Source organism: Dendropsophus ebraccatus, chromosome 12 (assembly GCF_027789765.1).
Source record: "Dendropsophus ebraccatus isolate aDenEbr1 chromosome 12, aDenEbr1.pat, whole genome shotgun sequence".
Classification (NCBI taxonomy): domain Eukaryota; kingdom Metazoa; phylum Chordata; class Amphibia; order Anura; family Hylidae; genus Dendropsophus; species Dendropsophus ebraccatus.
Window position 1 is genome coordinate 86,333,234 of NC_091465.1, and position 13,342 is coordinate 86,346,575.

Below are 13,342 nucleotides of genomic sequence, written 5' to 3' on the forward strand. Positions count from 1 at the left end.
TGTATCTTGATGACTGCAGGAATGTTACTGACTTAATGGAGTTTTGGCTTAAAAAAGTATTCAGATATATACCGTATTTTCCAGCGTATCAGACGACTTTTTAACCCCAAAAATCTTCTCACAAGAAGTCGGGGATCGTCTTATATACCGTGTATGGTCACCGTATATGGTGGGGGAGCTAAAAAATGGCTGCATCCCCCACCATATGCGGCGACCACGAATAAAAACAAACAGTTAACTCACTTGTGACCCGTTGCCGGCAGCCGCTCGTCTCCCGTCCTGTTTTCCGACGCAGGCAGTGTGAGAATGACTGAGGCTTTGGGGACTTCTGGAGCCTCTGTCATTCTCCCAAAGCTTTCCCGGCAGCCGAGTGTCTCCGAGCTTCTGCGATGGGACGCTCAGCTGCCTGGGAGAACTTCGGGGATCTACTGCACAGGCAGTGTCACACTGCCTGTGCCGGAAACTGGATAGGAGACACGTGGCTGCCGGGAACGGGTCACAAGTGAGTTATCTGTTTGGTTTTTTTAACTTCAGTTAACCCCTGCCTAACCACGGCAGTGCTCCAGTTAGTAAACCCTGCTGCGGTCAGGCAGGGGTTAACCTTTTCCGATGTATAAGGCGAACCCCTGACAATCATCTTGAAAGTTAGGGGTCGTCTTATACGCCCGAATATACGGTATACCAAATATACTGCCCCCTGCTGGGGCTGAACTCCCCCATAGTTGGCTGGATTGTGTTTACTTACCCTGATGACTTGCAGTCCCGAGACAACACATTATCAGAGTTAGTAAACAGAAGGGGAGGGGGGTGCACAGGCTCTGGATTAAGTGAGTGGAGTATATAGTTTCTCAAAGGTGATGAAATCTGCATTTGTAGACTTTCTAGTCTGCATACACTGCCTAAGGGTCTTTTTACACTAGAAGATTTGTCAGCCAAGGGGGGCGTTTGTATTGCCTTTATATGAGACAAAAAATGGAGAAACCCGGCAACAATAAACTTAAAAGCTTATTCTAAAGGCCCCATCAGCCGAGGATCGGATGTTTTCCCCGTCCTCGACTAATTCGGTGTCACTTTACATGGGGCGATTATCGGCTGCAGGAGGGTTTCTGGTAACACTTGATGCCCATAATCGTCCTGTGTAAAAGGCCTTTAGGGCACTATTAGATGTCCTGAGTGTAGTTGAGCGAACTTCCATTACGCTCATGTTGGTCTAAACCCAAACGCACGGCATTTCATTAGCGGTGGCTGCTAAAGTTGGATGCAGCCATAGGGAGTCCAGGAAAACATGGATACAGCCATAGAGCATAGGGCTACAACCAACTTTTCCAGCCACCGCTAATTAATTGCTACACACTCTGATTTGGACAAATCCAAGTCTGCTCGAAGTTCGCTCAACTCTAGTCCTGAGGCCACATCCATAAGTCAGAGGTCATTTATGGAGCCTTCACAAGGCTTGATCAGTTGCGGCAGGCTGGGCTGGATGGATTGTGATCAGCTGCTGTCTTACAGTAGATGTCTGACAGGATGCCCCAGTCCATCAGTGTGTAAACACAGCCGTAGCTTTTCTAAATCTGGGCCCGTATTTGTGTGTTTGTACTTTGCTGACTGTCTCCTCCTCTTCCTCTTCTCAACAGACTTGCTCCGCATGTTTTTTGACTGTCTCTATGATGAAGAGGTCATATCTGAGGACGCCTTTTACAGGTGGGAAAGCAGTAAAGACCCCGCGGAGCAGAATGGAAAAGGTGTAGCACTAAAGTCAGTCACTGCCTTTTTCACGTGGCTGCGAGAGGCGGAGGAGGAGTCTGAGGACAACTAGAAACTTAATCCAATGACATTTTACTGACCGCGCTGCCAGGAAGGAGGAGTCACAGCCAGGGTCACTTTCAGCAACTTTATATACAATTTATTTTCGCCCTCCCATTCCTCTCTCTTTGCCAATCAGGGTACAGAACAGTGGATGAAAACAAGTGTGAAGGGAATAAACTGTAAATCCGCAGAAGGAGGAGGAGAAGGGTGGAGGAGTTCCCAGCCCAAGCATTGATTTGAATGGTTTGAGGGGGGAGGTCGCCCCCGGAGCTTTGTGGGAAGGAGGGTCCCCCCCACACTATTTATAGAAGTAAATATTTTTTGTTTTAAATGCCTTCCCACATCGCTTTCTTTTTCTTTTATAAAAAAAAAAATAGAGAAGAGACTTAAAGTTAAAAAAAAAAAAGAAAAAACACAAATCATTTCAGAAAAAAAGAGAAGATAATTTATTATCCAAGGACTACATGAGCCGGCGTGTTCTGTGTGCGGCGTGAGCCTGGGGACCCGGCTCCTTCCTCGCATTGTAGCCTGCCTTTTATATTTAAAAGGATATAAAGATACGTTTTATGGAAAGTTTTGAGCGTCGGCTCCCTGAGGTTGCAGCAGTCGCTGGTTTGGTTGGGAAGTTTCGGAGGCATACGAGCCTCTCTTCAGCGTAGCTACGTGTCCGTGTAATGACGCGTTAGAGTCGGGGGGACTGTCCCCGGCAATACTGGAGCTATGGTGAGGTACGCAATGCTGATGGGTTTAGACGCTTGTCTCCAGTCAGCGTGTAGCACTGCAGCAGTGGCCGAGCCCTACGATGTAGGACCCTAGATTGACCATTACAGGCGCCATCTCGCTGCCCTGTGTCTCTGAAGCCTGGGAAGGAGTTGTTGAAATTCAGTATTTTAAGTGATCGGGCAGAAATAAAGAGGAGAAAAACCTCCAGGGATACAGCGGTGCGGGGGGGGGGGGAGCGTGTCTCTGAGCCTGGACCAGCTGCGGCTTTCCACAATAACGGCACATGCCACTGTGCCACGCTTTCTCTTTTGTTGTATTTCTATTCATTTTAGCCTGGTTTCCTATGGAAAGAAAGGCTAATAAAACTCTCTGTACCCTGCGTGCTGTCATGTGTTGTCTTTCTGCATTTTTACTACTTTTAAAACCATTTAAAAAAAAAAAAAAATTGGTCTTTTTTTACAAAAAAAAAACGCACCAAGGAAGGAAGGAGTTGTTGGAATGGAATGAAATTTTCTATGTGTGATGTAATAGTGATCTGTGTGTGATGTAATGATGTGTGTGAGTAACTACAGCGTTAGGGTGCCTTCACACCTACCGGATCCGCAGCGGATCTCACTTCTGCGGATTCGCAGCGAGATCAGCTGCGGATCCAGTATCATTAACCCCTATGATAGCACATACTCGCAGCGGGATTGACGTCCCGCTGTGAATATGTGCTTTAACCCCCCTCTGTCCGCAGCCCCGCTGCCGCATCCCCCATCCCCGGCCGCATCCAGCCGCCCGCATCCCCCCATTTCCGGCCGCATCCTGCAGCCCGCTGCCGAGAGCATACAGTACCTGCTCGGCTGCAGTGAGGCTGTCTGCTCCGATCCCGCTCAGATCAGCTGAGCGGGACCGGAGCCGGCAGCCTCACTGCAGCCGCGCCACCGAGCAGGTAATGTATGCTCTCGGCGGCGGGCAGGGGGTTGCGGGCTGCAGGATGGGGATGGGGGCTGCGGCGGCGGGGCTGCAGACAGCGGGGAGTTAAAGCACATATTCACAGCGGGATGTTAATCCCGCTGCGAGTATGTGCTATCATAGTGGTGAATGGTACCGGATCCGCAGCGGTTCTCGCTTTGAATCCGCAGAAGTGGGATCCGGTAGGTGTGAAGGCACCCTTACAGGAAAGAATAGGTTTAGTGGGGAAAACTGTACAGTTGAGCAGAGGGGGATACAAGATGAGATATGTTCTAGCTTGGATACTAGATGAGATCTTTCTAGTTATTGTAATTTTGTGGGGTTGGTGAATATGAAGAATAGTGAACTCTCACCTATCCTGAGAACTGTGTGAATGTTAGTTTTGGCCTCCTGCTGTACACAGCTCATCTATTTCACTATGATCAGGGATTACACGCAAAACACAATGTTGCCATCATTCCTTTTGGGCCGGATGTGCACGAAGCGCTCTGCTCCCGATTTTTAAGCAGACGCCATTCCCTCTATAAAGACGCCGGCTTCAGTGAGAAATCACTCCAATAACGTGTTTCCTATCCACAAATCTCAAGTTAACAAAAACTACAATGAGCGTTGGGACCCACGCTGCAGCTTTTTGTGTGGGTTTATAGATATAGAAGTAGGAGTCCATCCTCTATATAACAGATCTGGTGTCACATCCAGGCATGGAGGCTTCTTAGAATGTCTGGTGTCCATTGCAGACAACACAAGGGTGGATGATACTGCAGAAAGCTGCCTCCCAACCAGTCAAGAGGGAAAAAGCCCCATTCCTATTTCTATGGGATGACCAGACCCAGTGACTATCTCCAAGGACATATAGGAAACTGTGGCCGGTGGTCCATATGTCCTGTAGGTTGTGTTCTCTGTCTTGTTCCTATAATGTTAGTTGAAGAAACTAGATGAGCGCAACTGGAGCATGCTGGAGTCTGATCATTCGGCATTTGAATACCGGTGGCTGAAGAAGTTGGATGCAATCCTAGAAGGTGGCTGTATCCATGTTTTCCAGAACTCCCTAGGGCTTCATAAAACTTCAGCCACAGGTATGCAGATGCCAAAAGATTGGACTTGAGCATGCTTGAGTTGTGCTCATTGCAAATACTGAGGTATCTAGAAATATTCAGCATGCATAGACATTTCCTTGAAGAGGAAGGACCTGGACACTGGAACGGGAGAGGAGATCACCTGGTTTATATTTCTAAAGGTAGAGAGGGAACTTAAAGTGGTATTCTTATCTGGGGATGTTATCTCCTATCCACAGATGATAATGCCCCTTGAAGGTATCGATCTCCCTAGGTTGGAGTTTACAGAGCCTAATACACGACTCCATAATAGTGTGGCTAGGGCTCAATAAACAGGCACTAGATTGTTTGTATGGTCCTAGCATTAATGACTAGAGATGAGCACAACTCCAGCATGCTAGAGTCCGATCACTCGGCATTTGATTTCCGGTGGCTGAAGAAGTTTCATGCCGTCCTGGGAGTTTGGGAAAACACAGATATAGCCTATGGCCACCCAATAGTCCAATAAACACGGGATTTCTTGTTTGTCGCCTGATTGTTGGATCTAAATTTTTCCACCTTTGTGTTAATTCTTGTATCTGTACGATCCACCTACTGGCATCCCTCGCCGCCAATCCAAAGATACATTTCTGGATTCAGGAACCACTGCAGTTAAATGACCTTGACTCAGCTAAAAGATTGCCCAAGCCTCATATGAACTGCAGATAGAGGTGCCCAAATTAGGATCAGTCCCACATCCTTAAGGAGGAGGATACAGTCATAGGCCATAGGCTGTATCCATTTTTTCCAGGACTCCCTAAGCCTGAATCCAGCCTCAGCCATCGGTAATCACATGCCGAACGATCAGACTTTTTCTTCAACTAATATAGTAAGAACAAGACCGAGAACACAACCAACAGGACACATGGACCAAGCCCAAATACTTGTGTCCCTTCCCACCGGCAACAGTCTCCTTTATGTTCTAGGAGATAGTTATTTGATCTGGTCATCCCATAGAAACAGGAATAGGGTTTTATTCCTCTTGACTGGCTGGAAGGCAGCTTTTCGCAGTAGCACCCACCCTTGTGTTGTCTACAATGGACACCAGACGTTCTTAGAAGCCTCCATGCCTGGATGAGACACCAGATCTGTTATATGAAAGTCTATAGAGTAGCCTACCATAATGATGTTTATCACCATGAATTTTGGATTATACTGAGCTGTCTTAAAACCTGGGATCCCCAAACATCAGGCGGAAACTGCCATCACAAATTGGCTTTCTTTTATTCAAAGCCACAGAAACTCCTTGTAAACCTTCCCCAAGCTCCCTGACTCTTGGGATCTAGACTTACTCTCGAAGGATCTTGATTGTCTAAACCAGGGATGGAAAACTTATGGCCCTGATGAGAATTTTTGCATGATGAGAATTTTAGTTCTACAACAGGTAGAAGCCACAGGATTCCCAGCCCTGCTGTGAAGTGTCTGCCTTGGCTCTGAGAGGGCTACAGATGGAGACCCCCCGCCTTTACTTGTCTGCCAGGCTTTCCATGATTCTGTCCAGTTTAAACCCAAAAAGCCAGTGTGGCTCATAGGGAGGGCTTCTAAATTACATTTTAAAGCATTATATCTTATCTATGATCTTAATCCCACAGACTACAAGGTTGTAGACTTAACAGCAAACTTCAGGGGTTGCGGAGCTGTGTCACAGAGGAAATACACTGCCAGGGATGTTGTCTTCTCTGCCATGACTGTGAGTCAATATCACTCTGGACTTGCTGAAGACTCGTGTAGAAAGGTCAGAAGAAGCAATGGCTATCGAAACCACTAAATAGTTATTTCTTGGTGTCCATTCAGCATATCTATCCATTGGATACTAAAAGCTTAATCCGTCTCCAACTGGAACCATATAGTGTGACTAATGATGGCTGGAGGTGGACATTGGCCCTATAGAGGAAGGTCAGTGGAAGGAGATACTAGAAATGACACCTAAATTTTCCCTGGGGGAACAACACTGCCTGTCACATCTTTACCTGTTACACCTGTACCGCACGCCACAATTTCTCTTCCGCATTAATGTTCGGGACACACCGATGTGTCCGAGATGTCACATCCATGAAGGGGGTCTCTTACATATGTTCTGGCGATGTCCCAAGCTATTCCGTTACTGGAGAGGGGTGGCGTCAGCTATACATTGAGCATACTCGGAGCTGCAGCAATCTCCACTGGTTTATATATTGGGGTATGTAGATGACTTAGTGTTAAATGCAGTGGAACAAACTGCAGTGGCCCGTATTTTGTTTATGGCACGAAAACTTGATGAGGCCCCCACTCGGTGTCAGAATTTGTGGGAAAGGTTAATTGGTTAATCGATATAGAGAAGTACGCATATGAGAAACGATAAGCTACTAAGAAATTTGAGAAGCGCTGGGGTAAATGGATGGCTATTCCTGAACTTGCGTCCCCGGGTACTCGCACATAAACTAGGTTTTTACACACGTTAGAATAGTTATCTGTGTTTCTTCACCTTTCAGTCACCGCCTGCCAGTAGACAGTATGCAGGCCTTGGCCTGGTCCTTCTCAGTCTGTCGTCAGGCCCTACATATATTGCACAGACACGTCAGAATTTTCGAACTGTCGCTGTTTGTTTGTTTGCATACATTGTAGAGCGGGTAGGGTTGGGGGTGGGGGGAGGGATCGGGATGGAGGGTATGCCCTCTTGGGGTGTTTTGTTTGTAATGAGAGATAACTTGTTTTGAAAAAAAACATTCTTTTTTCAATTATAAAAAAAAAAATCTTGATTCAGACTGGTGATGGCTATATCTACCTATGGTAGAAGGCCCAACTTCTCCAGTTGATCCATACAAGCTCTCCATAGAGGTTGTGGCATTTGATGACAATTCAGCCTCCCTGACTGTATATCTATAGTATTTAGTTTTTTTTTTTAGAGATATAAAGATATCAGGACTATTACGCCATCCTCATGGCTTGCATAGATGGTACTGACTGTAGATACCCATGTGAAGCTGTGCTGATAAATCATTAGGTTGAAAGGAAGAATGTGCAGTTTGCAGTCTGAAAGTCCAGACAGTAGCTGTATATATAGAGAAAGAGGTGGCACCTTGTGTGATACCGCTATTGTAGAGGAGGAAATAGGTGGACAGATTCAGTGCGCACCTTTAAGCTCTTTGGGCTTTGTGTATCACCTCAATCATGAGGTCCCAGTTCATGGTCTGTACAACCCAGTTGTGGAAGGATGGCTGTAGATCTTCAAGGGTTGCAGAAAGGCAGACGGAATGTTATGTAGAAGGGGCCCATGAGATCACTGCGAATGAAGTAGAAAAAGTATTGGCGCCCCATGGTGTCAGGGGTGGCCATAGAGACTATGCAATCTCAAGGTAAAGTAATTTATTTATTTAAAAGGAGCTGATATATTATGCGTTACGGGAATAAATTTCCTTCATCAGATAGGTGTGCATGCAGATTACAGTGCAGAGAAAGATGGCGGCTGATCAGAGATCACATGACCCAGATGCAGTAATGAAATGTATTCATGCAGCAGAGCGGCAAAGAAACAGATGGCACTGAAGTCATAGTGGTGGTGAGTGTGCATTACAGTGGTGGTGAGTGTGCATTACAGTGGTGGTGAGTGTGCATTATAGTGGTGGTGAGTGTGCATTATAGTGGTGGTGAGTGTGCATTACAGTGGTGGTGAGTGTGCAGTACAGTGGTGGTGAGTGTGCAGTACAGTGGTGGTGAGTGTGCAGTACAGTGGTGGTGAGTGTGCAGTACAGTGGTGGTGAGTGTGCAGTACAGTGGTGGTGAGTGTGCAGTACATCACCTGTGCTCAGCCCTTCCTGTCAGCTGTGAATGGTTTCCGGCTAGTGGAGGAGATGCAGTGGTACAGGGAATGTTTTCTTGGTGCACCTGGGCTCCTCTGATACCTGTGCATGGACATTTGTACAGGGATTATCTAGGCATTGCGACAACCAAGTTGATACCTATTTGGCAGCTGTTTCACCTATAGCAGATGGAGACAGTCAGCAGGGCCATGCAACATCCATAAGAGTTACATAGCCATGGATTGGCACCTGGAACATGACTGAGAGTTCTCCTTACTTCCTCGTCCTTCAAGTCCTCACCTCTTTATTATATAGACATCTCTGGGACAAGGTAGAATTTTCAGGATATGCCAGGCCTCCATCTAATGTGGAGCGAGAACTGTGAGATGCGGTCCTGTCCACATGGGGTGATATTCCTGCAGGTCAATGTAATCACCTAGTAGTACCTATGCTGTACCCCATTCCTGCTATTTTAAGGGTCAAGGGAGGCCTAGTGCACCCCAATATGGATGGCTGTAATAAAGTGACCATTCAGTGTAGAGACACATGGCAGTATTAACAGGGGTAGTGTAAGGACTTTATAGTGGTCTCCATGTACACTCAGCTCCATTCACTAGTACAGGAGCTAAGCTGCAGTTACACATTGCCCCCATTACACAGGCATCAGGTGTTTATAAAGGGCTTGGCGGTTCTGTATTTATGCTCCACTACTTCAGTTGTATGTAGAGATGAGCAAAACTACAGTAGGTTATGTTTCGCAAAATGCTCTGCATTTTCAAGGTAGCCCTAGGGCTGCATCCATCTTTTTTAGCCACAGGGAGTCAAAGGCCGAGTGCTTAGTATTTCTTCTTACATATGCAGATATAATTTTGTGGTGTCTTTTCACAACTTTTAAACAATTTATAGAGGATAAAAAAAAAAAAAATAATTACTAACCTGGATTTTAATTCCTGGAGTCAGTACAACGCACAATAACAAATGATTTATCGCTTCCTACAATCAAACAGACAGGTTAATCAGCAATAAATCAATAATATGCTTAAGTAATTTACATTATAAAACCAATCACCAAACCAGAAGCCAGCCTGGTGGGGTTTTTTTTTGTAGTAATATATCATGTGAGTTGCTGCCTACAGACCCCAAGAAATAAAATATTTCCATAAGGAAATGTTTGTTTTACTGATCGTCTTACAGCAGCACAATAACAAATAGGGCTTTAAAGTGAACTCCTTGTGCCTGCTGTATGTTTATGGACAGGCTATACATGAAAGCGGTAACTGTGGATAATGGCCACGTTAGTGCCACTCACTAGCCTCAGACACATCAGTTTGGAGGACATTGCTGCTATGTTGCGGGATCATCTCACTTTTACCCATAGGTGACCTACCTAAACACCAAGCCTCTGAGGCATCTGTGGTGAGTACCTTCTGTGTTTTGGAAATTAGAGACTTACCTCTCAGGGATCTGCCCATATGCAGCCACCATGTTGTGCATCCCTGCATAAAGGGATATATTAGAAAATAGTTGACACGAGTTTCAAAACATTTTATAGGTTTTAAAGAGCTGAAAATGGTCATTTGTTGAATTTGCAGCATTAGGAGGTCACATTTACTGAAATCAAAAGCTGTTTCAATCAAAAACATCCTAAGAGGCCATGTGTTAACATAGGAACTAGAAATGAGCGAACCTGGAGCAGCTGGAGTCCATCCGAACCCGAACGTTCGGCATTTGATTAGCGGTGGCTGCTGAAGTTGGATAAAGCCCTAAGGCTATGTGGAAATCGTGGGTATAGTCATTGGCTGTATCCGTGTTTTCCAGACAACCTTAGAGCTTTATCCAAGTTCAGCAGCCCCCGCTAATCAAATACCGAACGTTCGGACTCGAGCATGCTCCAGGTTCACTCATCTCTAAGGCTGGGTTCACACTGCGTTTTTGCAATCTATTTTTTGCACAAAACGGATGAAAAAAACGGATGCTTTTGTGTGCATCCGTTTTGATCCTTTTTTATATTGACTTCCATTGTAAAAAAAAAAAGGAGGTTTTTTTTTAACGGACACAAAAGTAGTGTCACCTATGTTTTTGTGTCCGTCAAAAAAACAGATTTTTTTTTTACAATGGAAGTCAATGGAAAAACGGATGCATACAAATGCATCCGTTTTTGTTGGGTTTTTTTTCAAAAAAACGGATTGCAAAAACGCAGTGTGAACCCAGCCTTATAGGAACCCTTCTTTGATATTACCTTCACAATTCTTGCATCCATTGAACTTGTGAGTTTTTGGAGAGTTTCTTCTTGAATTTCTTGGCATGCTGTCAGAATAGCCTCCCACAGCTTCTGTTTTAATGTGAATGGCCTCCCACCCTCATAGATCTTTTGCTTGATGATACTCCAAAGGTTTTCTATAGGGTTTAGGTCAGGGGAAGATGGTGGCCACACCCTGAGTTTCTCCTCTTTTATGCCCATAGCAGCCAATGACTGAGGTATTCTTTGCAGCATGGGATTGCGCATTGTCATGCATGAAGATGATTTTGCTCCGGAAGGCACAGTTCTTCTTTTTGTACCATGGAAGAAAGCGGTCTGTCAGAAACACTGTATACTTTGCCCAGGTCATTTTCACACTTTCAGGAACCCTAAAGGGGCCTACAAGCTCTCTCCCAATGATTTCAGCCTAAAACATGACTCAGCCAGCTCCTTACTGACGTTGCAGCCTGGTACCCATCCACCAACCGTCCACTAATCCATCCATCTGGACCATCCAGGGTTGCATGACACATCAGTATGACACATGTATGTCTGGGCCCACTGCAGCTGTTTCTGCTTGTGAGCACTGGGCAGGGGTGGACGAATAATTAGTTTATGCATCACAGCAAGTCTTTGAAGGATCCTACACCTTGAGGTTCTGACTCCAGAGACACCAGCAGCTTCAAATATCTGTTTGCTGATTTGCAATGGCATTTTAGTAGCTGCGCTCTTAATCCGATGAACTTGCCTGGCAGAAATATTCCTCCTCCTGCCTTTATCTGCACGAACCCGTCTGTGCTCTGAAACAGCTAGCAGTACCATAATCACTCTTATGTTTTCGTGAAGTATCTAATATTGTCATACCTTGTCCAAGGTACCTGTGGCCTGCTTAATAATGTGGAACATCCCTAAGTAGTTTTTGTTTAATTGGACTCACCTGGTAAACTAATGGTGCGATTACACAGAACGATTATCGTTCAAATTTTCACATTTGAGCGATAATCTGCTTGTGTAAACACAGCGAACGATCGAGCGTCGAGCGAAAAATCTGCATTGTGATCTTTTAACATGCTCTCAAATCGTCGTTGGTAACATTAGGATCCCGACTCATTATGTGACACAAAGCCGTGAGAAGACAGTGAACATAGCCTTTCTGTGTTTTCAATGCACTCCTGGGTTTGGTTGCAAAATACTGAGCAATAATACTGTGTGTGAACATAGCCTTAGAGTTTTGATGACAGGTCTGTTCCTTGGTTTTGATGACAAGCTCTGAGGGGCACATAAGTGATGTAGAATAACAGAAATCCATGTGACATATTCATTTCTGGTCTCTGTGTTTCAAAGTTTGGCATGAGTTTATATCCCAGAGTCACTCTCCTGCTCCTTTTGGCACTGGAAATGACCCTTTAACATCCACACTTTTATATCAGGCTATAGAAATGATGTGCCATGGTAAGATCTGTCCTTTTAGCCTTTATTAAGGTGATGGTTGAGTCCCTGCCCTGTTTCCTCTACATAATGACCCCCAGTAGGACATTTGGTACATACAATTGATAGCCTCACAATGATACTTCTCAAACCTGGGGGGGGGGGGGTCATCCTTTAGGCAGTCATCCTTCTGTATTATAGGCGGTAGTTTCTGTGCTGCTCCCCTCGGCGGCTCCAGATGTGGGCTGCAGGTGACTACCAGAGGGAACTGATTTCTTCTCTCTTACAGTGCATTTACACAGAAAGATTTATCTGACAGATTTTTGAAGCCAAAGCCAGGAACAGACTATAAACAGGGACCGGGTCATAAAGGAAAGACTGAGATTTCTCCTCTTTTCAAATCCATTCCTGGCTTTGGCTTCAAAAAAATCTGTCAGATAAATCTTTCTGTGTAAACGCACCATAATTTTATATTGTAGGAGCTCACTTCTTGAGATTCTATTGGCTTTGGATAGTTAATTGTCAATCATTCTTGGTAACCCTGATTTCAAAAATGTTTAAGGGCCCTATTCCACCGGACAATTATCGTTTGCATAATCATTAACGATTAACAATCTCAAACGACCGCTATTGCGAAAGACCTGAAAACGTTCACTAATTTTCATAGAACGATAATCGTTACTTATGATCGTATTTGCGATCGTTCGCTATTGCGTTCGTATCTACTTTTGAACGAACGACGTCTTATTCAATGTGAACGATTTGCGAACAAGCAATAAAAATAGGTCCAGGTCTTATAAAGTGATCAACGTTTTCTCGTTCGGTCGTTAATCGTTAACTGCTTTTCAACCGAATAATTATCGTTTAGATTCGAACGATTTAACGATAATCTGAATGATAATCGTCCGGTGGAATAGGGCCTCAAGGCTCCTAAGGTGTTCCTATCTGCAGAGTCAGAACATTTAAGCTTGTACCTCCTGACTGTGGATAATGGAGCTTGTATATAGGGTGGAAGCTGTCCCAGCTGAGGTACGTTGGGCAGTCAATTGGCTTCTGGTACAGTGATGTCTCTATTTTGCTGTCCTGAATTTGATAATGTTGTCTAGAAAGTTTTATTTAAAAAAAGAGTAGTTGAATGCCAGGTTGATGGTGGAACTGATTGAAATGTTCATGAAATTTTTTGAGTTCTTGTTTAGATTCTGTCCAGATAAATAAGATGTCATCTATATAGCAGTAGTAGGCCAGAGACTTGATGAGGCAGGGGGACAGGAAATTTGTCTTTAAAAGATTAGCATATTGTGGTGCCATTTTGCTTC

General features: G+C 44.9%; 1 protein-coding gene and 1 long non-coding RNA gene across 13 annotated transcripts in view; one reads left to right on the forward strand and one right to left on the reverse strand.

Moving 5' to 3' along the window:
• Positions 1-2,908, forward strand: part of EIF4G3 (eukaryotic translation initiation factor 4 gamma 3) — a 42,236-nt gene extending 39,328 nt beyond the window's left edge. For all 12 annotated transcript variants that reach the window (XM_069946862.1, XM_069946864.1, XM_069946865.1 and 9 more), the window contains one exon: positions 1,635-2,908. In XM_069946862.1, coding sequence (XP_069802963.1) covers positions 1,635-1,816 — 182 coding nt within the window. In that variant the 3' untranslated portion in view covers positions 1,817-2,908. The remainder of the gene's footprint in view (positions 1-1,634) is intronic.
• A 4,793-nt stretch (positions 2,909-7,701) lies between these two features.
• Positions 7,702-13,342, reverse strand: part of LOC138768898 (uncharacterized) — a 42,865-nt gene continuing 37,224 nt past the window's right edge. The window contains exons 3-6 of the long non-coding RNA XR_011359178.1: positions 9,813-9,855; positions 9,296-9,352; positions 8,359-8,461; positions 7,702-7,842 (exon numbers count right to left, since the gene is read on the reverse strand). This is a non-coding gene — a long non-coding RNA (uncharacterized lncRNA). The remainder of the gene's footprint in view (positions 7,843-8,358; positions 8,462-9,295; positions 9,353-9,812; positions 9,856-13,342) is intronic.